Below are 22567 nucleotides of genomic sequence, written 5' to 3' on the forward strand. Positions count from 1 at the left end.
TTTACCGTAACGCTGGTTCCACAGAAATGTGAATATTTGTCTTTACCGGGTTCAAGTTTATTTCCAAGTTTAAATTCTAATACACACAATCTTTTTTATGCAAAATCATACCCGGTACCATGAGTATAAGTGATATCATATTCCATGTCGTATACCGTAATTACACAACCATGTAAAAGTGATAGCTGTTTCAGAATATACCGCTTCTGTCTCCCTAAGAAAATTCAGACGTGTATTAGACATTCTCTGGTTCAACCATTGAAGAGGGGTGAAGATATCGCGATATGTTACCCAGACACCCCGCACAGCGAGGGAGAGGCTGAAGCGGTAACAGCAGCAGTCCCGTCTGCATCTGGAAGGAAGCGGAAATACACGCACGATAGCTCGGGCAACAAAAAAAAACAGACGTATTTTTATTTCACATCTAAAAAAGGAAATAAAACAGAGGGATACAAATACGGAGGACATTTTATTGAACAAGACATTGGACTAAAACCTATTGCCTAGAAGGGTGAGTTTTTTCGTTTATCGTTATCCAACAAAAGTTATCTAGACACCATTAACGTGAGCTAACGGTCACTAGCTTGCTGGTAAGGTACGGGTCTCTTCGTTTAGGTAATTAGTCCGCCCCACGCTGCACCCGTCATTTTCCAATACCGTTAGTGGCCCATTATTGTTGACAGTCATGGATATCACGTGCGTGAATGTATGTCATTCACTATCTATATACTCCTGTATATTGGTATAAAAACTAAATATGTACGTTTGTCTGTAGACGTACTTGTATGTCGACACCACAGGGTTGATTGTCATTCGCCAGTTACATGAAACAACCAGAAATATGATCGTTTCTACACTGCATTTGTAAAGAGTAAAACATTCAGTTGAAGCACGTTTCGATAAGGTGAGAGTTATTCTTTATACTTATTACAGTTATTCGTTCTTATACTTTCCAAAGTGAAAGTTAAAACCTAAAGCTAGTGTTGGCTAGTCTTTCCCTTGGTTAAGTAATCTACATGATGGCTCGCTAGCCGATCCGTATGACAGAGACACATGTTTTTTTCCACCTGCACCTGAAAGTAGAGAGACGTTTGTGCTAGATTGGTTTAAGGAGCAGTTTCTTGACAGCATAACACGGGACAGGCGGGTCTCTGTGACCCTTCCCAGTTGACAGGGCATCACCCTTTGTGACTCAAAACGAAGAAACCCAATGAAAATTTTGTTTTCTTCTTTTTACTTGTTGGCTAGCTAGCAACGCTAGTAGGCCTGCCTATATAGTTATCATGGACACGAAACATTTCCAAAGCATGTTGATGTGTTTTAACTCTCTGTTAACGACCAGTCTGACTGCATGTTTGGTTTATTACCTACGTTAGCTAACTCTGCGTGAAACTGTAACTTTATTACGGATGATAGCTGTTAGCAACGTAAATATTAGCTACCTATCTAGGACTGCCTCCTAGTACCTTACTGCTTTGGACGGGTGGGTTCATTCACTCCTTCGTGGCGTCTGCACTTGCTAGCTGTGTCTACTGTTAAGTATTAAAACACCTTTCGTTCAGAAAAGTTCAGAATATGATTGACATATTTGTTCTTTGTCACGGCTGATGGGGAAGTCGTGGATAAGTTGTCTGTGCACTCTCTGGACAATGCCGTTAGCCAGCTAGCTAGCCAGTCTACCAGTCTGTGCCTGCTGTCAAATCCGGTCTACCATTATTGGAGTGCACTGAGAACAACATCCATCTGCCTACATATGATGTAATCACGTATTTTACTAAAATGTTGGTACAGAAACGCTAAATACGTTCAATCGTTTAAAACGCTGTTTGTCTGTCACCGTGTCATGGTTTTAGGTGCATAACAGTAACGTTATTCAATCAGCACACTCGGACGTTTGCTGCTTGACCAGCTGGTCAGCTAGCTAGCTTCGCTCTAGTCTAGAACTACTGAACACGGACCACTGATGTTGTTTTTATTTGCAGGTACCTCCGAGTGCCCTGAATGTGAGGATCCTACCGGCCAGGGACGGGTCCTAGACGGGAGGAGAGACTCGGGAGAACCGCGGCTGTGTTTCACTGTGAGTGCCTGGGCACGCACGGCTATAGGCACACAACTATCCCAACCACCGAAGCTATGGAGGCCATCGCAAAATATGACTTTAAAGCCACTGCTGATGACGAATTAAGTTTTAAACGTGGGGAAATATTAAAGGTAAATACCAGTTAAATCATCTCTCTCTAAATGTATCATGTCATTCCGTTTTAATTTAAGGTTGGTGAATGTTTTTGTGTCCTTCGTGTATCCCTTAAGTTGGACAGTTGACATACCACATCACTGTCATCCTACACTTCACCTACAGGGGTTTAGTTGACGATGTGTTGCTTCATCATGTTGTTAAATATTGACAAATTAATAGCCAGGTCTAGTGAGATATGTTAGTGTAATAAATGTATGTCTGCCAAAGGTTGCTAGACTACTTAATGTTCTCTGTACTGCAGTAATCTTCAGTGCCCAGAGGCTATTTTTGGTGCTCAATCATTGCCTGGAATAGTGATTTGAATTATACAAACTAGATTCCAGGAAATATTTGTCTTATGAAAGTGAAATAGTTTTCAAGGAAATTAATATCTACGTTCCTTTTCTGCATAGAGCCCTCATGTTGTCCTCTAGAGCTCTGAGGGGGTCAGGGGTCAGTGAGGGAGTCTGCTGGAGAATATGAGGTGGTTCTGTTGTAGGTAAATTCTTGTTCTAGAAACATTCTTGTTCTGGGTTTTCTGGGTGATGCTGGAGCAATGAAGGTGGAACCAGGTGTGCAGTGTGCAACACTCACAGGGGGACAGCATGAAGGTGTAACCAGGTGTGCAGTGTGAACCAGGTGTGCAGTGTGAACCAGGTGTGCAGTGTGAACCAGGTGTGCAGTGTGAACCAGGTGTGCAGTGTGCAACACTCACAGGGGGACAGCAGACCCGTTTATGGAAAGCCCCAGTATTTCTTTATCTTTCTCTCTATTCCTCTCTTTCTCTCCTCTCTTTCTCTCTATCCCTTTCTTTCTCTCTCTCCCCCTCTATTTCTCTTTCCCCCTCTTTCTCTGCATCCTTGTCTATCGGTCTCTCCCTCTCTCCCTCTATCCTCCCTCCCTCTCTGTCTCTCTGCAGAGTTCAAGCCATTCTCTGTGTGATAGGATATCAGGGATATTAAGGAAGGACACAGAGCCATTGTGGTCGTAGAAGGGCTGGGATTTAAATGCAATCATCATAATCCTGAACGTCACTGGGTGGGGTGGAGGGAGAGGGCATGTTGGCGTTGTGCATAAGCTCTAGAGCTGGTATTTGTTTGATCTTCTGTGTGTCTTTTTAATGATGGAGGGAGAGAGGGGGAGATAGGAGAGAAGAGGGGGACAGAGACAGATTGGGGGGTGGAGAGACAGATATACAGTACCAGTCAAAAGTTTGGACACATATTCCCAGATGGAGAAAGGGTTTGTGTGTTTGTATGACAGGAGTAATAAAGAGAGAGATAGCTAGACTGGGGAAGTGGATCACATGCTAGCAGGCTTCTGCTCCATGAAGGCTGAATCCTGTAAATCCAGCCTGCATGGCCTGCCCGCTCCAGCTGCCCCAGCCATCCACATCACACTTAGCATTTTATTATTCATTTTGCTGATGCGTTTATCCAGGGTGACATAGAATCAAGGATCAGAAGTGCATCGTTCAGTATATAGTTGGTCAGAAGTTAAGGATCATGCACATGGCAAATCAACCACATCTCAGCTACCAGGGAGGCACTGTACTCGGTTGCTGTCAACACAAATTTGTGTTGACTAGCAACAGTCTTCCATATGTGAGAACATGCAGGTAGTGAGAACTGGTATGCTAGATGTGTGTGTGTTGCAGGGGCCGCTTTCTGAATGTGATCTGACTGTCCCATCAGTGATGGTTAAGACTGAAGCACTGCAGGATTAGAGGGAGGAGAAGGGTTAGGGAGGGATGGAGGAGAGAAGAGTTGCAGATGAGAGAGGGAGGAGCAGTAGGAGGAAACAAAGCAGGGAGGAGAGTGGAGAAGAGTTGCAGATGAGGGAGGGAGGCAGGAGAAGAGGGAGGAAAGAGAGGAGGGATGGAGGTGAAGAGGTGTGGGTTCAACCCTCACCCTAACCCAGGCCTTACAGCCCTAACCCTCACCCTAACCCAGGCCTCACAGCCCTAACCCTCACCCTAACCCAGGCCTCACAGCCCTTTCAAGAGGGGCAGGGGGGGAGGAGGAGAAGTTGGAGGGGGAAGTGATCAAGTCAGCACAGAGAGAAGGGAGCTAAATATAAGTCTACTTATAAAATTTGCATATCAGAGAAAGAAAAAACGGATTTCTGTAATTTTCACAGCCGGCAGTCTGGCAGAGAAGCAGCTCTGTAACTGGTGGAGAAGGAGGGGCTGGGGAGGGGGGGGGGGCTGGGGGGGAGAGAGAAGGTGTTGGAAGAGAAGTTGGGTTAAGAAAGGAGTGATGTAGAGATGATATGGATGGGAGAATAGAGGGAGAGAAGGTATTCGTGAAGTTAGGGGGAGGGAAGGGAATGGGTCTGCAACAGACGTTTTAATTTAGATAGATCCATTTTTAAGAAGCTGATGATCTCATGACTTCCTCTGCGAATGGGGAAGTTGCTTCTACAGGAAATGTTGGATTATACAGAAGGGGGTTAGTTAGGGAGTTACAGTTGGGTTAGTAATTATTGAGGGTTAGTAATTTAGGGTTAATTGGTTAGTTGGTTAGTTAGTTAAGCAGATAGGGTTAGTTAGTTAGTTAATAAATTAGAGTATGTGACATGGTAAGGTGGCCCCATCCTCTACTGTTGATGACATTGAGTCTGTCTCTGAACCACAACGTTCTGATCAGCTCCTCTTCTTCCTCTGAGGCAGCTGTCGGAAACTCCACTCAGTCTTTATCTTCTGTTGGCTTAAAATGGAAATGTGGAGGCTTAACTAATACCATGGAGCGTGTTGTGTGATTGTGTGTCATCTGGGCTAAAAAAAAGGAAGCTACGCTCTCTTCAAACTGTTGTCTCTGAGTGACTGGGTCAGAGAACCAGCCAGTCACCCAGATAATCAGCCAGTCACCCAGAGAACCAGCCAGTCACCCAGAGAACCCGCCAGTCACCCAGAGAACCCGCCAGTCACCCAGAGAACCCGCCAGTCACCCAGAGAACCCGCCAGTCACCCAGAGAACCCGCCAGTCACCCAGAGAATCAGCCAGTCACCCAGAGAATCAGCCAGTCACCCAGAGAACCCGCCAGTCACCCAGAGAACCCGCCAGTCACCCAGAGAACCAGCCAGTCACCCAGAGAACCAGCCAGTCACCCAGAGAGACATGATGTTAGGACTTCTTAACTCTTCCAGCAAGGGATTTGCTGACAGAACTAAGCCTTCTACTGCAAAACAACAGACTCTACACCCAGTCTCTCTCTAAATCTCTTTGGGGAGATTTTTTTTAATGGCGTGTTGTTTGTAGCAATAAGCCGACTAGCAACCTATTGTAAATTTACTATAAATAGGGTAACGTAATGCATTTGAAGTTTATCCTCATCTTCCATAGCTTTTAGAAGCAAATATAATATCATACTGTATAAACCACGTGTCAAAGTCAAGGCCCCCGGGCCAAATATGGCGGGAGCTTAAATGGTGTATTGAAATAAGTCTACGCTGCTTTACAGCGTGCATTGACCATAAACGACATCTCTCACAATGCATTTCAATTATGTTACGGCAAAGTGACGACGTCCTGCCTCTTGAAAGCAGTGTATACACATCAGTGTTTAACGCAAAGACAACAAAAAAATTGCCCTGGTATTTTTGCTCAGACCGGCCCACCACAATCGGTCGGACGGAGGGGTGGAGCCTGTTAAGAGATATGATTGGGCCAGCCCAGTGTCATTATGGAAAATAAACCAATGGGCCACTGTCCCTGCTTTGCGGGCTGGTTGTTGGCCAATTTTAAGTTTATAAAAAATACAAATAAAAAAGATTTATATATATTAAATACCATATCATGTCGCCCCCAAGTGCGTTGGCCCACCCGCATTTGCCCGGTATGCCAGATTACCAGTCCAGGCCTGAATGCAGCCAGTTCTGCAAACGTACCCCATGTGCATTTTCAGACAAGGTCCCCGGGCATTCAATCCAAGTTTGTATTGCTCTCGAAATTGGTTAAGAGTACTCAGCCAAGCTAGATGCATGTTTCTGCTTCCCCTGTCGACAATTTAGAGCCAGAAATGATAGACATCACATTCACGAGACAAGGGTTTACCAATTGGAAAACGGCGATGGTTTTTGCGTGTGTTGGGAACGTTGCCGAAAATTAGTTACAGTTACTAGTTACTTATTGTGGTGTGCCTGCCTCGGCAAGCACAAACCATTGTTATCTCACATATATATTTATTATTATTGTTTATTTTCGCGCCCCTAAGGCTCAGTCAATATTTGGACTACATAGACAACGTCGATGTCAAAAGGTTCATCTTGGTCGCGATTGCGTTGGTTCTATTTGGATTTGTGTTCCGTTGCACGGTTTAGGTTTTAATTAAGTTTTTGTGGCAAAAGTTAAGCTAACGGTGGCTAACTTGCTAGCCACAGTCACTGACGTGACTGACGTCACTAACGTCACGAAATATCGCGTGACTACCTCTAGCAGAACATTAGTTTAGCAGCTCGTTAACTTCTGGGAGATAGCTAGGCTAACTGCTTTACTGCAAGGGAGGAGCAGAAACGTCACAAGCAAATAGGCCAGGGTGATAACTATTTACTCATTTTACTTTGAGATACTTTTACTTTGTGATATGAAACACAATTGTGAAGTGTAATGTACAATATAAGCTGATATAAGGAAGTAGTTACGTCTACTTTCGGAAACAGTAGTCTACTATTTCACTGAAGCATTAGCATCATGACATTAGCCTCTGTTGCCCGGGCAACACATACTACAGCGGTCTATGATGCATCTGTTTTCAATCGTTAAAATAAACATTCTTCTCCAATACATTTTCGTTATAGGATTTATTATGACATTATATAACAAGTAAACGATTTTAGGGTGAAATTATCATTACCCGTGGTTTCAAACTAGTGTAGCTCACTGCAACACTGTACTGTACAGTAGCCTAGTAGGCTACTTACAAAACAGCGTTAGCGGCTAGATAAAGACTACTAACAGAACAGCGCTAGCGGCTAGGTAAAGACTACTAACAGAACAGTGCTAGCGGCTAGGTAGCCTAGTAGGCTACTGTAGCTAACAAAAACATCTCCACAGCTGTTTACAGTACTGTAGGAAGTCAAACGGCGGCACATGTTTTTGGTGAAACTATCTGACTATAGTGACTCATAGTGACTACTAACCTGAACTCCATTGCCACAGCCTAAACTTTGTCAATCTGTTCATGAAAATAATTCATTTCAGCCTAGGCCGTACAATGGAAGTAACGTTAAATCGAATTCAACCAACGCAATCGCTACAAAGACAGTCTAGTAGTAGTTGTAGCCTACAATCTACCGGGGCAGCTTCCCCACACAGCAGGGCTATATCGCATTTTGCCTTGTTACTGGCAATGATCGCTACCACTGACATTCTTATGAATGAGTGGTAGTGAAGCAGTTTGCATCTGCTTCAGTTAGCAGATGATACTATTTGAATCGCGATTCCATCTGAGATAGCTAGCTACTGCTGGTAACGTTGTTGTTAAAATACATTTCAAAGGGGGTTCTTTATTAATGAATTAATGCAATATGAGTAGGCTAAATGCCTGAAAATATCACGAGAATGGAAAAACTTACAATGACGTTCAAGTCATAGAGATTAGGTCAATTTTTACACCGGTCTGCCAAATGTATTCGTTTTGATTCAACTATGAGGTTGCTGATCACCATTCCCTCTTGCAGGGGAAATGAGAAGACAACTATTTCATTCTACTCTTCACTCTTAGTATTTTGAGTTGTAAATGAACAGAAAAAAATATGCTTTTAAATCTATGTAATCTTTATAAATAATAAGTAGGCTATGCATTTTAATATAAAATATACAGAAATGTAATTTAAATACGGACCCCTGCAACCAACACAAGTAAGCAAGCACACCCTACAATTTCCCCAGAAATTGTACCATCTCTAGTTTCATAAGTAACTGCATTACTTTACTAGTTACTGCTTAGAAAAGTAATTAGTTTAAGGGAAAGTAACTTTTGTGTTGGGAGTCAGGTGGCTAAACGGTGAGGGAGTCGGGCTAGTAATCAGAAGGTCGCCAGTTCGATTCCCGGCTGTGCCACATGACGTTGTGTCCTTGGGCAAGGCACTTCACCCTACTTGCCTCGGGGGAATGTCCCTGTACTTACTGTAAGTCGCTCTGGATAAGAGCGTCTGCTAAAATGACTAAATGTAAATGTTAATGTGTTACTTTAAATTCCCTGCTTCTATTATCAAATTAACGAACACAGATAGTTATACTATTTTAGTGTTGCAGTGGCACAGTGCAGGACACAACAACTGTCAAATGTTATATCATTGTATGTTGCCCATTAGTTGCCTGAAGGCAAAGGACTAAACTGTTGACATAGGTCGCATGTCTGGACAACATACCTGGTAATCAGTCTGTTTAGTTCTGCCTGGCTTAGAGACTGGAAATACTTCTGTTTAAAATCAAGCCCGGGCTGTTTTGATGAAGTGGCTCCGACTGCTTGATCAGCGGAGCTAGCACTGGATTCTTTCACGATTAGCTTTGTAGAAGCGTGTTGTTTTACTAGGTGCTTGTGAAGATTATAATTACTATTCTTCACAGTGGATAAAGTTCTCGCACCTGCGCACAAACTACAACTAACCAGTATATTTTTATCCTTGATCTGGACAAGGGAAAAATAATGTCGATATTTCCATGACACAAAGCTTGCACGGTCCGAACTGTTGGCCATTGTGCGGGCTGGTCTAAAATGCGGAGTGATTCATTCATACACTGCGTCACCGTAAACTTGTTTAAGTTAGATTAAAAACAGGAAATTGGGGAATTCATGCAAGAAAAAAGTCACGAGTAACGAGCCCATTTAAATTTCAGTAATGTAACTGCGTTATTTAATTGAAAAAAGTAATGAGTTACATTACTAGTTACCGCTAAAAGTAGTGGATTTACAGTAACGCGTTACTTTGTAATGCGTTATTCCCAACACTGTTTATTTTACATAAAGCTCAAAAACTATTTTGCGCTCAAATGAAGACCAAAAATGTTTGCATGCGCGCTGTGCACGGTCGCATTAACTGTGGAAGTCCCTATCTAGCGTCACATCAGACACTAAGGGTGCTCCGATAGATCGGATCGGTCGCCGATCATTATCGTCCGATTATCATTTTAAATACTCAGATCGGTAGTCACTTTAAAGGCCAATCAGAAGAGCAGATTTTTTTTTTGCTATGCACTTTATTGCCCATGGTTCTTTATCTCCTACCTAGAGAAAAAAATTTGAAACAATATTTTGACTATGGCCTTTTATGTTACAGATTTTATAGTCTAAAGATAAAATGTGCAAAGACTATGTTTATTCTGCTTTTGTAATTTATTATTTGGCAGCAAGTTACATTTGTTTATTTATAAGTGATTATCAATAACCCAGCATAGGCTGCTATGGTTTATGTTGCGTCTCTATTATTTTTTATACTTCATATACATTGTTGTTAAGAATAGTTATAGATACATGGTTAGGGTTAGGGCTACATGATAAATGGAAGGCTTCAAACAGACCCCTTAATCAGTTTGCACAGACAAGGAATTTACTTTGGCAGGAAGGTGCATACATTCAACATATAGGGATCATAAATCTTGAATAGTGGTGTACAAGTCTAACTATACAAACTACTAATGGTACAAGGTCTAACTAATACTAAGGGGCTGTTAGAATTTTGGAGAAAAAAAAGATTGGTAATTGGTGATTGGACCCAAAAATCCTGATCGGAGCACCCCTATTTACAACGTCTGGCTCCGCACCTGATTAACACTCGGATCGATAAGCAGTCTCAAAAAGGCTATCAATATAAATAATAATACGATCCCTTTCCGTAATCATGATACCCCCCAGAAATGTTCACTGCACCCCCAGTCAAAGCAGGCTGCATCCGGCCCTGGATGGAAGGCACTTTCAAGAAAGATGGGAAAGCGAATACATGTTTGTGCTTTAAGGAGAAAAACAGGTATGTATTTTGTGTTATGAGGTGATGTCGGTCGTTAAAGAGTACAATCTCCGTCGGCCTTTTAAAAGGCGGACTGCAATCACGGCAGAATATGTCCATAAAAGCTACAGCTAAAAATAATGTTTTTACATTCTAAACATCGTTACAACGTAGTTACAACTGGCCCTTTGAGGGCAACCATAATGCTGATGTGGCCCTCGGTGAAAATGAGTTTCACACCTGTTATAGACTCGATCCTATTACAAAGCAAAGGATGAAAAAAAGGGTCCAGGTGGGTAGGTGGCCAAGAGGGAAAGACGTATCTAATCACTGCGGGCATGGGAACGTTTTACACAACAAAACCTCTGTTTATAAAAAGGAAAAACAAGATAATAACTCTTAATTAATCACCAGGTCGGCAAATTTGGTTGATGCGGTTTCCCCCCCAGAAGCTTGAATCTTATGTTGGCATTTATATACTCCCTGCTTTTGTGTTGCCAATGTTCCTAAGGTTGCAGTAGAGTAGGAAGTTATTTAGGAGGTTATTTAACATGAATATGAGTCCCCCTAGACTGCCTTTGGTCCCCCAGTGGCTAAACATTTAGTATGACATTTAAGAATAAACAAAACCCTGGGTATTCTTCTCCGCCTTTGAGTAACCCTTGTATATATGTTATACTGAACCCTGCCTCAAGCCTGGATGCAGGCAGTAGACCTACCTACCATGACTGGAGTGGGTAGGACTACCTACCATGACTGGAGTGGAGAAGACTAGCTAGCATGACTGGAGTGGAGAAGACTAGCTAGCATGACTGGAGTGGAGAAGACTAGCTAGCATGACTGGAGTGAAGAGGACTAGCTAGCATGACTGTGGTGGGTAGACCTAGCTAGCATGACTGGAGTGGGTAGACCTAGTAGCTAGCATGACTGGAGTGGAGAGGACTAGCTAGCATGACTGGAGTGGGTAGACCTAGCTACCATGACTGGACTAGCTAGCATGACTGGAGTGGGTAGACCTAGTAGCTAGCATGACTGGAGTGGGTAGACCTAGCTAGACCTTGCTAGCAGGACTAGAGTGGGTAGGCCTAGCCAGCATGAGTGGGTAGGGTTAGAGCAGACTGCTGTAGGAATGTTGCAGGGTGCAACAACCCAGTTCTCATATCCTGTTTCGGGTGATTTCCACAGAAATAACTTCTCGTCTTTGGCTTTCGTTCCACCGTCTACACACACACATACACACACTCTGCACCCCCCCCTCACACACACACACCCCTGTCTGCACAGACTCATAGATACACGTACATACACACCAACACAGTCTTATGGAAATGTTTACACCAGCCTACATCAGTGTGTAGCTTGCATCATCTTTTGTGTTAATTTGAGTTTACGTGTGCATGTGCTTCGAGAGAAAACTACAGTTCCACAGAAGCCCTACTCACATCCCATCGCCACGGTTACAGCAGTGTCCTGACCGTGGTAGGGCAGTGTGACTGGTCCCATCATCCTCACACTAGGCCTCACTCTCTCACCTGCTCATCCTCACTCTCTCACCTGCTTAGCCTCACTCTCTCACCTGGGAGGCCTCACTCTCTCACCTGGGAGGCCTCACTCTCTCACCTGGGAGGCCTCACTCTCTCACCTGGGAGGCCTCAGCCTCACTCTCTCACTTGGGAGGCCTCACTCTCTCACCTGGGAGGCCTCAGCGTCACTCTCTCACCTGGGAGGCCTCAGCCTCACTCTCTCACCTGGGAGGCCTCAGCCTCACTCTCTCACCTGGGAGGCCTCACTCTCACTCTCTCACCTGGGAGGCCTCAGCCTCACTCTCTCACCTGGGAGGCCTCAGCCTCACTCTCTCACCTGGGAGGCCTCACTCTCACTCTCTCACCTGGGAGGCCTCAGCCTCACTCTCTCACCTGGGAGGCCTCACTCTCTCACCTGGGAGGCCTCAGCCTCACTCTCTCACCTGGGAGGCCTCAGCCTCACTCTCTCACCTCTCTCTTTTTTGCGATGTTAAACAGTAAAAAGACATTACAAATAAATAAACGCCGCCACAAATAAATCATTGTGTGTGTGTGAGAGAGATGTGAGAGTGTGGAGTGTGTGTGTGTGTGTATAGCTCTATGGGACCAGAGGACAGCTGGGAGAGCAGTGTTTGGCTGGAGCTCAGTCCTAATTCCTCCTCTAACACTAACAGCTGTCCTTCCATACACCCCTCCCCCCTCTCTCTCTCTCTCTCACCATCTTTCTCCGTCTTGCTATCTCCCTCTCTCTGTCTCCCTCCCTCTCTCTGTCTCCCTCCCAGCTCTCTCTGTCTCCCTCCCTCTCTCTGTCTCCCTCCCAGCTCTCTCTGTCTCCCTCCCAGCTCTCTGTCTCCCTCCCAGCTCTCTCTGTCTCCCTCCCAGCTCTCTCTGTCTCCCTCCCAGCTCTCTCTGTCTCCCTCCCTCTCTCTGTCTCCCTCCCAGCTCTCTCTGTCTCCCTCCCAGCTCTCTCTGTCTCCCTCCCAGCTCTCTCTGTCTCCCTCCCAGCTCTCTCTGTCTTCCTCCCAGCTCTCTCTGTCTCCCTCCCAGCTCTCTCTGTCTCCCTCCCAGCTCTCTCTGTCTCCCTCCCAGCTCTCTCTGTCTCCCTCCCTCTCTCTGTCTCCCTCCCAGCTGTCTCTGTCTCCCTCCCAGCTCTCTCTGTCTCCCTCCCAGCTCTCTCTGTCTCCCTCCCAGCTCTCTCTGTCTCCCTCCCAGCTCTCTCTGTCTCCCTCCCAGCTCTCTCGGTCTCCCTCCCAGCTCTCTCTGTCTTCCTCCCAGCTCTCTCTGTCTCCCTCCCTCTCTCTGTCTCCCTCCCAGCTCTCTCTGTCTCCCTCCCAGCTCTCTCTGTCTCCCTCCCTCTCTCTGTCTCCCTCCCAGCTCTCTCTGTCTCCCTCCCAGCTCTCTCTGTCTCCCTCCCTCTCTCTGTCTCCCTCCCTCTCTCTGTCTCCCTCCCAGCTCTCTCTGTCTCCCTCCCAGCTCTCTCTGTCTCCCTCCCAGCTCTCTCTGTCTCCCTCCCAGCTCTCTCTGTCTCCCTCCCAGCTCTCTCTGTCTCCCTCTCTTTGTCTCCCTCCCAGCTCTCTCTGTCTCTCTCCCAGCTCTCTCTGTCTCCCTCCCAGCTCTCTCTGTCTCCCTCCCTCTCTCTGTCTCCCTCCCAGCTCTCTCTGTCTCCCTCCCAGCTCTCTCTGTCTCCCTCCCTCTCTCTGTCTCCCTCCCAGCTCTCTCTGTCTCTCTCTGTCTCCCTCCCAGCTGTCTCTGTCTACCTCCCATCTCTCTCGATAGAAGGGCTTGTGAGGTCCTCAGTTTTGGTCAAGAGACAGAAGCATGGCAGAGAGTGATGACTGGAGGGATGTAGGGCTGTTTAGAGAGTGATAGATGGATGTAGGGCTGGAGGGATGCAGGGCTGGTTAGAGAGTGATAGATGGATGTAGGGCTGTTTAGAGAGTGATAGATGGATGGAGGGCTGGTTAGAGAGAGGGATGGATGGAGGGCTGGTTAGAGAGAGGGATGGATGGAGGGCTGGAGGGATGCAGGGCTGGCTAGAGAGAGGGGTGCAAGGCTGGTTACAGAGAGTGATCCAGGGCTGGCTAGAGAGAGGGATGGATGGAGGGCTGGAGGGGTGCAGGGCTGGTTAGAGAGAGGGATGGATGGAGGGCTGGAGGGATGCAGGGCTGGTTAGAGAGAGTGATTCAGGGCTGGTTAGAGAGAGTAATGGATGGAGGGCTGGTTAGTGTCAGAAATATTAATCTAATCAAGGATTGCACAGTCGGTGAAGAAGTTAAGAAAGCTTTATTGCTTGTGGCTGGCCCACAAGGAGACAAAAACATCACACGCCATGATGATACAAAGTTTGTCCTCTAGCATGTTGTGCTAGCTACCTTTTTAAACAGTACCGCTCTTGACAGTCATTGGTTAAAACAAAGGCATGCAAATGTCCCATGGCTCTTCTTCATTGGCTCCCTTGCATAGACCTGGCACGCGTGTGCGTGTTTGCGTGTGTGCGTCCCTTGCAATGGACATTTACAACATCAACCCTACCCCCACTAGTTGACTAACTAATGGTCCCCAGACCTCAGTCTTCCTTCTAGCTCTGTCAAACAGTATCTCCTTAAACAAACAAACCCCCCTCCTCTTAGTCCTCAGCCCTCTAACCCTAACCCTAACCCTAGATCAGGGTCTTGTATGTTTACCCAGAGTTCAGGTTTGGGGTAGGCCTCTCCTTGCACACGAGGAATACTGAACACAGTATCATTCTTATACAGGATAAAGTTACATCTTTAACTTTTCTGACAGTTAGAATGATGGATGGAGGGATGCAGGGCTGGTTAGAGAGAGGGATGGATGGATGGCTGGTTAAAGAGAGGGATGGATGCAGGGCTGGTTATAGAGAGGGATGGATGGATGGCTGCTTAAAGAGAGGGATGGATGCAGGGCTGGTTAGAGAGGGATGGATGCAGGGCTGGTTAAAGAGAGGGATGGATGGATGGCTGGTTAAAGAGAGGGATGGATGCAGGGCTGGTTAAAGAGAGGGATGGATGCAGGGCTGGTTAAAGAGAGGGATGGATGCAGGGCTGGTTAAAGAGAGGGATGGATGGATGGCTGGTTAAAGAGAGGGATGGTTGCAGGGCTGGTTAAAGAGAGGGATGGATGCAGGGCTGGTTAGAGAGAGGGATGGATGGATGGCTGGTTAAAGAGAGGGATGGATGCAGGGCTGGTTAAAGAGAGGGATGGATGGATGGCTGGTTAAAGAGAGGGATGGATGCAGGGCTGGTTAAAGAGAGAGATGGATGCAGGGCTGGTTAGAGAGAGGGATGGATGGATGGCTGGTTAAAGAGAGGGATGGATGCAGGGCTGGTTAAAGAGAGGGGTGGATGCAAGGCTGGTTAAAGAGAGGGATGGATGCAGGGCTAGTTCGAGAGAGGGATGGATGGTGTTAGGGTTAGAGATGCTCTGTAGTATAAAGCAGCTTTATCTGTCCTCAGATTAATGTCCTCTTTCTAGTCTAATCCTCGTCTGCTCCGGTCTTCAATCATGGCACTGCCCCCTGACCTACCTCTCTCCTCCATTCTGCCCCCTGACCTACCTCTCTCCTCCATTCTGCCCCCTGACCTACCTCTCTCTTCCATTCTGCCCCCTGACCTACCTCTCTCCTCCACTCTGCCCCCTGACCTACCTCTCTACTCCATTCTGCCCCCCATCTCTCCCTTCTTCAGTTCCATTCAGAGATGGGTGGAGCTCAGTGGTATACCATTTCACTGCGGGTTCAAATCCTGCCCTGGATGGTTTGAGATAAATGCTTCAGCAAATTAACAGTTTATGACATCTCTTGTCCCCCTCCTTTTATCATTGTTGGTCTCCACTACTTACACTATACTGGTGGAAACCTGTGGGTGTGTGTGTGTGTGGGGGGGGGGGGAGATAGTAATTTTCTTCAGTCTCTATTGTGCTCAGATTACAAGTGGAAGTGATGGTGTGTGTGTGTGTGTGTGTGGAAGTGATGGTGTGTGTGAAGATGATAGTGTGTGTGTGTGTGTATGAAGGTGATGGTGTGTGTGTGTGTGTGTGTGTGATGGTGTGTGTGTGTGGAAATGATTGTGTGTGTGTGTGTGGTGGTGTGTGTGTGGAAGTGATGGTGTGTGTGTGTGTGGTGGTGTGTGTGTGGAAGTGATGGTGTGTGTGGAAGTGATGGTGTGTGTGGAAGTGATGGTGTGTGTGGAAGTGATGGTGTGTGTGTGTGGTGCATTTAGTCTAATGTTAGGGTATGGTTAACTTCTTTCTTCTCTCTCCCCCTCTCTCACTGTGTCTGTCCAGGTATTAAATGAAGAGTGTGATCAGAACTGGTACAAAGCTGAGCTGAATGGCAAAGACGGCTTCATCCCCAAAAACTACATAGAGATGAAGGCCCATCCGTACGTACCTGCCTCCCCTGTCTCTCCTACCTGTCTCTCGTCCTACCTGTCTTCCCTCCAAACTCAAAAACGACATAGAGATGAAGGCCCATCCGTACGTACCTGCCTCACCTCCCTCAATTGTGTGTGTGTGTGTGTGTAGGTGGTTCTTTGGGAAGATCCCCCGGGCCAAGGCAGAGGAGATGCTGAATAAGCAGCGCCACGATGGAGCCTTCCTCATCAGAGAGAGTGAGAGCGCTCCAGGAGACTTCTCTCTCTCAGTCAAGTACGAGCACACTCACATCACCATTACACACATACACTTGTGTTTCCTGTCAGTCATCAACTCTCTCACTTCCTCAGTCTGTTCTGCGGAGTGCTGCCCCCTGCGGGGGGGCAGTCACTCACTTGACTGTCTGTCTGACCTGTTTGTGTGATTATGTGTCTGTCTCCCTCACCTGTCTGTCTGTCTCCCTGCCTGTCTCTGGTCTAGGTTTGGTAATGACGTGCAGCACTTCAAGGTTCTGCGTGATGGGGCAGGGAAGTACTTCCTCTGGGTGGTGAAGTTCAACTCCTTGAACGAGCTAGTGGACTACCACCGCTCCACCTCCGTGTCTCGCAACCAGCAGATCTTCCTCCGGGACATAGAGCAGGTCACCCAGGTACGAGGGGGCGGCAGGAGGAGAAGTTATCTTTAGGATGAAACATGTTGTTGACCTGTACGTATAACTAACCCTAACCCTGTATGTTGTGGAAGTTTGGAATGAATTCTGAAACTCCAGCACTCACTTGCTAACCCTAAGTGTGTGTGTGTGTTTGTGTATATGTGTGTCTCCCTGCAGCACCCCACCTATGTGCAGGCGTTGTTTGACTTCGACCCCCAGGAGGACGGGGAGCTTGGCTTCAGGCGTGGAGACTACATCCAGGTCCTGGACAACTCCGACCCCAACTGGTGGAAGGGAGGCTGTCACGGTCTCACTGGCATGTTCCCCCGCAACTACGTCACTCCTGTTAACCGGAACATGTAAACACACACACACCAGGATAACAAGGACCACCATCTCCACCCCCTCCCAGACGTCAGGAGAACGGAGGAAGAGAGGAGGAGGAAGGTGTGTCTCATAGCAGGGGGGGGCAGGTGAAGGCGGTGCTCAGCTGAACCACCTAGAACTTTCTCTGACAGTCAGGATTGAACTGTGTCCCTGGGAGGAGAAAAGTCTCCATCCTTTCCTCCACCTCTTCCAACTCCTCCCCCCTCCCCTCCATCCCCTCCTTACCTCCATCCTTTCCTCCACCTCTTCCAACTCCTCCCCCCTCCCCTCCATCCCCTCCTTACCTCCATCCTTTCCTCCACCTCTTCCAACTCCTCCCCCCTCCCCTCCATCCCCTCCTTACCTCCATCCTTTCCTCGACCTCTTCCAACTCCTCCCCCCTCCCCTCCATCCCCTCCTCCCTCCATCATCTCCTTACCTCCATCCTTTCCTCCACCTCCTCCCACCTCCGTCCCCTCCTCCCTCCATCATCTCCTTACCTCCATCCTTTCCTCCACCTCCTCCTCCCTCCGTCCCCTCCTCCCACCTCCGTCCCCTCCTCCCTTCATACTCTCCTCTCTTCACCTCCATCCTTTTGTCCACCTCCTCCCTCTTTCCATCCCCTCCTCCTCAACTTCTAAACATTCTGCCTTTCTTTTGTCTGGTTTATCTTTTGTTGATGCATGTTTTAATCACTTAAATGAAATACCCATTAATCCCCCTAACTCTGTTTTAAAGAAAAGAAAATACTTGTGAAAAAAAATCTAAGTATTAAAAAAAGAAATGTACAAAAACAAAAACAGTTCAAAGTATAAAATAACAAAAATACGAATGTTTATGCAGTTGGCATCAGTCCCAAGCTCCATACATCACCTTGAAACAGAATCCAGTTTTTAAGAATATATATTATATATATATATATATGTGTTTGTCCTGTTTTCCCTCTTCACATTTTTTTTTCCGGTCCGTTTGTTGTACATGATGTTTGCTGGGTATGTGTAAGAGGGCAGGAGGGGGGTGTGTGCACACGAACAGATGCAGCTCTGAGAAACAGTTTTAGAATGAAGCGTGTTCTAGAACTGAAGACTGAAGTGTGTTCTTGGTTCTAGTACTTTGAGGGTGGGTTTTTTGTTTGTCTTATTTTAAAGATTGAACCAACTTCAGTCGTCTAATGTTCATAAAGCTTGTAAGATCAGGATCTGCTGGAGGTTTGGGTCCTGGGAGGATCTCTGATCATAAAGCTTGTAAGATCAGGATCTGCTGGAGGTTTGGGTCCTGGGAGGATCTCTGATCATAAAGCTTGTAAGATCAGGATCTGCTGGAGGTTTGGGTCCTGGGAGGATCTCTGATCATAAAGCTTGTAAGATCAGGATCTGCTGGAGGTTTGGGTCCTGGGAGGATCTCTGATCAGAATATCTGAATGGAGCACAGCCTGTAGTGGGGGAGGGGTTAGGTAGTGTCAGGGTTGGGGAGGTAGGCTTTGTAGTGTTAGGGTTAAGGTTTAGGATTAGAGGTGGGGTCTGCAGGGTTAAGTAGTGTTGGGGTGGGGTCTGCAGGGTAAGGATGCCCAACACATGCTGAATGTGAGACAAGGTGTCCATATTCCTTCTGGAGAGTTGTGAAGACATGCATTCATTCTGTTCACACGCATACACAGTAACACACCTTCACACACACACAAACACACAAAAACTCTCACACACAGCCATCCTGCAGGTGAGAAGGATGATCACATGATGTAATCCTGGCCAAGGTGGGGCCAGACCAACCCTGTTGCCAGGGTAACAACCTGTGCCCCCCAGCTGTGTTGGGGTGTATTTGTTTCGTCACTCTGCTCTCTCTGGTTAGTGCCTTCCTCTCTGGTGTCCCCTGCCTGCTGTCTGGGTGGAGCTAGTCGGTCCTGTAGTGGGATTCGTGTGTACATGACCCACCCTCTGCTGCCCTCCTCCCCTGCCCCTCACCCCTCATCCTCCCCTGGTTCCCCCCTCCATCTCTCCCCCCATCATGGACCTCCTTACTGAAGTGTCTCCTCCTCTTATCGTGAATCCTGCTCCGTTTTTGTTTTTTGTTCTTTTTTTATTTGCATTGTTTTTTTTCTTGTTTTTGTTTCAATTAATAAAATGCAATTATTAAAAAATGACCAAACCATGTGGTGTGGTTTTATTGATTGTGGTCAACTGAATGATTCCTGTGAGGGGAGCGTCTCCTCGTGTATTATAGCCTGACTGTCCTTTTACCAATAAAACACTGTGATGCTCTCCACGCCTCCTGTTTTAACAGCTCCAACGTGACCACAACACGGCCACTACAGTCTAGAGCAGTCCAGGGCATTTTCAGGTCTGTCCCAGTCAGGGGGTCCCGCGTGAGGTAAAATAAAAAATACATGTGCACGTTGAGCGGTAGGAAATCTGTAGTCCTGAAAGATGACATTGATCAGGCGATTTACCTATGTGCGCTTACGCAGCCTCGCCGACAGGAGACACTGAGTAACGCTGGGGACACACTACAGGATAATTGGGCTGATTTCTCCCCTTCCGACAATCGTAGGTAACGTCCCGATAATCTTGATGGTTCTACAGATTATTTTATCAGATGTTCCCTTGGTGTGAGGTGTGTCAAGAGTGACCGAATCTGCTCGGAAGGACGTCGGAGGCGCCCCGATTGCAAATCCTAAATATACAACATGTTGAATATTTGCGATCAGAAATCCTGATGTGTGGGGGGAACCCTGAGGACAAACCCTGGGGCGGTTCTACACGGGGGCCTACAGGGGCCAGGGCCCCTGTAAAATTGTCCCTGGCCCCCCCTGAGCTGACTGTAAAAAAAAAAAAAGTTAAGTTCTTCTAGTAGTCATCATGAATGAGGAAGGGACATTGCAGCCTTTTTTGCCCCAGTAAATACAAAAGTTAGAGAAGCATATCAAGGTATTGAGAGAGCTGAAGAGCTGGAAGAGGGAGAGCCAAGCCGTTTGTATGATTTTAATGTAAAAAAAAATTGTAAGTATTTTAAATTTTAAATTTAAAAAAATTTAAGTATTTAATGTTTAAATATCATTTGTTTGTTTTTAATGTGCCCCACTGATTAAACACTGCCCCCCCCCTTGGCCCCAGTAAAATTTGTCTAGAACCGCCACTGGACAAACCCCGAGTTTATCACGTGAAACGAAACAATATCCAATCAGAAAGCAAGCTGAGAGAATACAGAAGCATAACAAACGGAGTCACGGCGCAACACAAAATTTTATGGAATTGATTTGTGGCAACAGAAAACCCTTTTCTTTTTTCCGTGAATTTTCTGTGAAATTAATTCATCGCATTTTCTTCCTGCATATAGTCCCTCATGCTTATTCTTTAGTCTCGACAGATTTTGCAAGATTTCTTGTGTTAACAGTCGGGACACAAGTTGAAAATCTGTTTGTGTGTGGTGTGCTGTCTTTGTCAAATCATGGCACACCACACACTGTAGGAGCAAAACGGCTAAATCTAGGATTTTTTGTCCTCATGTTTGTGGTTTCTGACAGTTTGAAAATCTTATAAGGTTAACAAATTCGGTTAGTGTGTCACACAAAAATATTTTTTTAATCTTACAAGATTTTCAAACTGTCCCGACTGTGAACACAGGTTATCTGCAAAATCTCTCGAGACTTCAGAATAAGCATGGCGGACGATATGTAGGAAGAAATTGCGATGATAGTGTTTGGAATGATTTTCACAGAAAATACATAGAAAAAAATTAAAGGGTTTGTTGTTGCTTCAAATCGACAAGCTGATCCTCCATCTCTGGTGTCCAAATCCATTTAACTCTGTGCTGTGCTATGACTGCATTTGTGATGCTTCCGTTTTCGCTCAGCTTGCTTTCTGATTGGAAACTGTTTCGTTTCACGTGATAATGTCCAGAGCGTGCACGGTTTTGTCCTCGGGGTTCCCCCCACATCAGGATTTCTGAATATTTACGATTTGCTATCGGGGCAGCCCCGACGTTCTTCCGAGCAGGTTCGGTCACTCTTCACACACCTCACAACAAGGCAACATCTGATAAATAATGTGTGGAACAGTCAAGATAATCGGGACATTACATAGGATTGTCGGAAGGGGGGAAATGGGCCCGATTATCTTGTGGTGTGTAGCCAGCATAAGAACTGATGATGAACTGGAAAACATCAAAAACACTTTGCTTTTGTATAAAGTTCATCAATGGCTGGTCTTTAACGTACATCTTAGGTATTTTTGTGAAGGTTTAAAGCTATGTACTTACACCACTCGCAGATGCAGACGTAGATATGTCACAAAATACATACGTTCCACTTCTAATCTTAGCTAACTATCCAGATCTTCTCCACCTGCCCTCTCTCTTTCTATTGGGCTCTGGAACTGCCAGTCTGCTGTGAACAAGGCAGACTTCATCCCAGCGTTTGCAACCCAGGCTTCTCTGCACGCCCTTGCGCTGACAGAGACATGGATCTGCCCAGAGAACACTGCAACTCCAGCTGCTCTCTCCGTCAATCACTCGTTCTCTCAGTCACCTCGCTCAACCGGGCAAGGTGGTGGGACAGGTTTGCTTCTTTCCCCCAAATATTAAATATCCACACCACTCTCTGTCACTGCCAAATCATTTGAACACCATTATGTGATGTTAACTGATCCTATCAAAGCATTTTTAGTTGTCCTCTATCGCCGCTAGTCGACTTTGTGGAGGAGCTGGACATGCTCCTTAGTGTCCTCCCGGATGATGGAACACCGCTGATACTCCTTGGGGACTTCAACATCCACTTCGATGGAACGCAGGCCGTTGACTTCAAGTCTCTTCTGACTTCAAGTCTCTTCTGACTTCCTTTGACCTATAGCTGCTGAACACTGGCGACACACAACGCAGGAAAGCAGCTCGATCTCATCCTGACACATAACTGTATCACTGACTTAACCTCTGTAACCCCACTACACATTTCTGATCACTCCTTCATCCAATTCTCTGACTCTCTCCCTCCAACCCCTACTACCTCCCCTCCCCTCGTAACTTTCCGCCACAACCTCCGCTCCTTATCTCCCTCCCATTCCTCCTCCATTGTAACATCCTCCCTCCCTCCCATTGACAAGTTTGTGTCCCACCCCACTGACACTGCCACCAACACCCTGTTATCCCCTGTCAACCAGGCCTGCGCGTCCTCCCCCCTGCTGCCCGTGGCTCATGGATGTTAACGGTCCATCCTTCGGGCAGCAGAGGTCTGGACCTTGATAAGTATCACTCCCTCCTCAAATCCTTCTCTGCCCGCATAACTGATGCTGAAACCCACTACTTTCCTAACAAAATTAACTCTGCCTCAAACCCTCACAAACTTTTCACCACCTTCACCCTTCTTAACCCCCCCCCCCTCCACCCTGACAGCAGACAACTTCTCATTCTCTCTCATCGCCCCACCTCCTGTCCCCTTGATCCAGTCCCCTCCCCTC

At 46.5% G+C, this 22567-nt stretch overlaps 1 protein-coding gene across 2 annotated transcripts; it reads left to right on the forward strand.

The window, feature by feature from the left end:
• The first annotated feature begins 324 nt into the window (after window positions 1-324).
• On the forward strand, window positions 325-17385 carry grb2b (growth factor receptor-bound protein 2b). 2 transcript variants are annotated; one of them, XM_047013915.1, is made up of 6 exons: window positions 325-511; window positions 1983-2211; window positions 16013-16110; window positions 16253-16375; window positions 16583-16751; window positions 16932-17385. In XM_047013915.1, the coding sequence occupies exons 2-6, from the start codon at window positions 2134-2136 to the stop codon at window positions 17115-17117; spliced, it is 654 nt and encodes a 217-aa protein (XP_046869871.1). In that variant the 5' UTR covers window positions 325-511; window positions 1983-2133; the 3' UTR covers window positions 17118-17385. The 2 variants fall into 2 exon arrangements, with proteins under 2 accessions (XP_046869871.1, XP_046869872.1); XM_047013916.1 differs by lacking the exon at window positions 325-511 and adding an exon at window positions 1450-1534.
• Window positions 17386-22567: the final 5182 nt, after the last annotated feature.

This window comes from Hypomesus transpacificus, unplaced genomic scaffold, assembly GCF_021917145.1.
Source record: "Hypomesus transpacificus isolate Combined female unplaced genomic scaffold, fHypTra1 scaffold_206, whole genome shotgun sequence".
In the NCBI taxonomy this organism is placed as follows: domain Eukaryota; kingdom Metazoa; phylum Chordata; class Actinopteri; order Osmeriformes; family Osmeridae; genus Hypomesus; species Hypomesus transpacificus.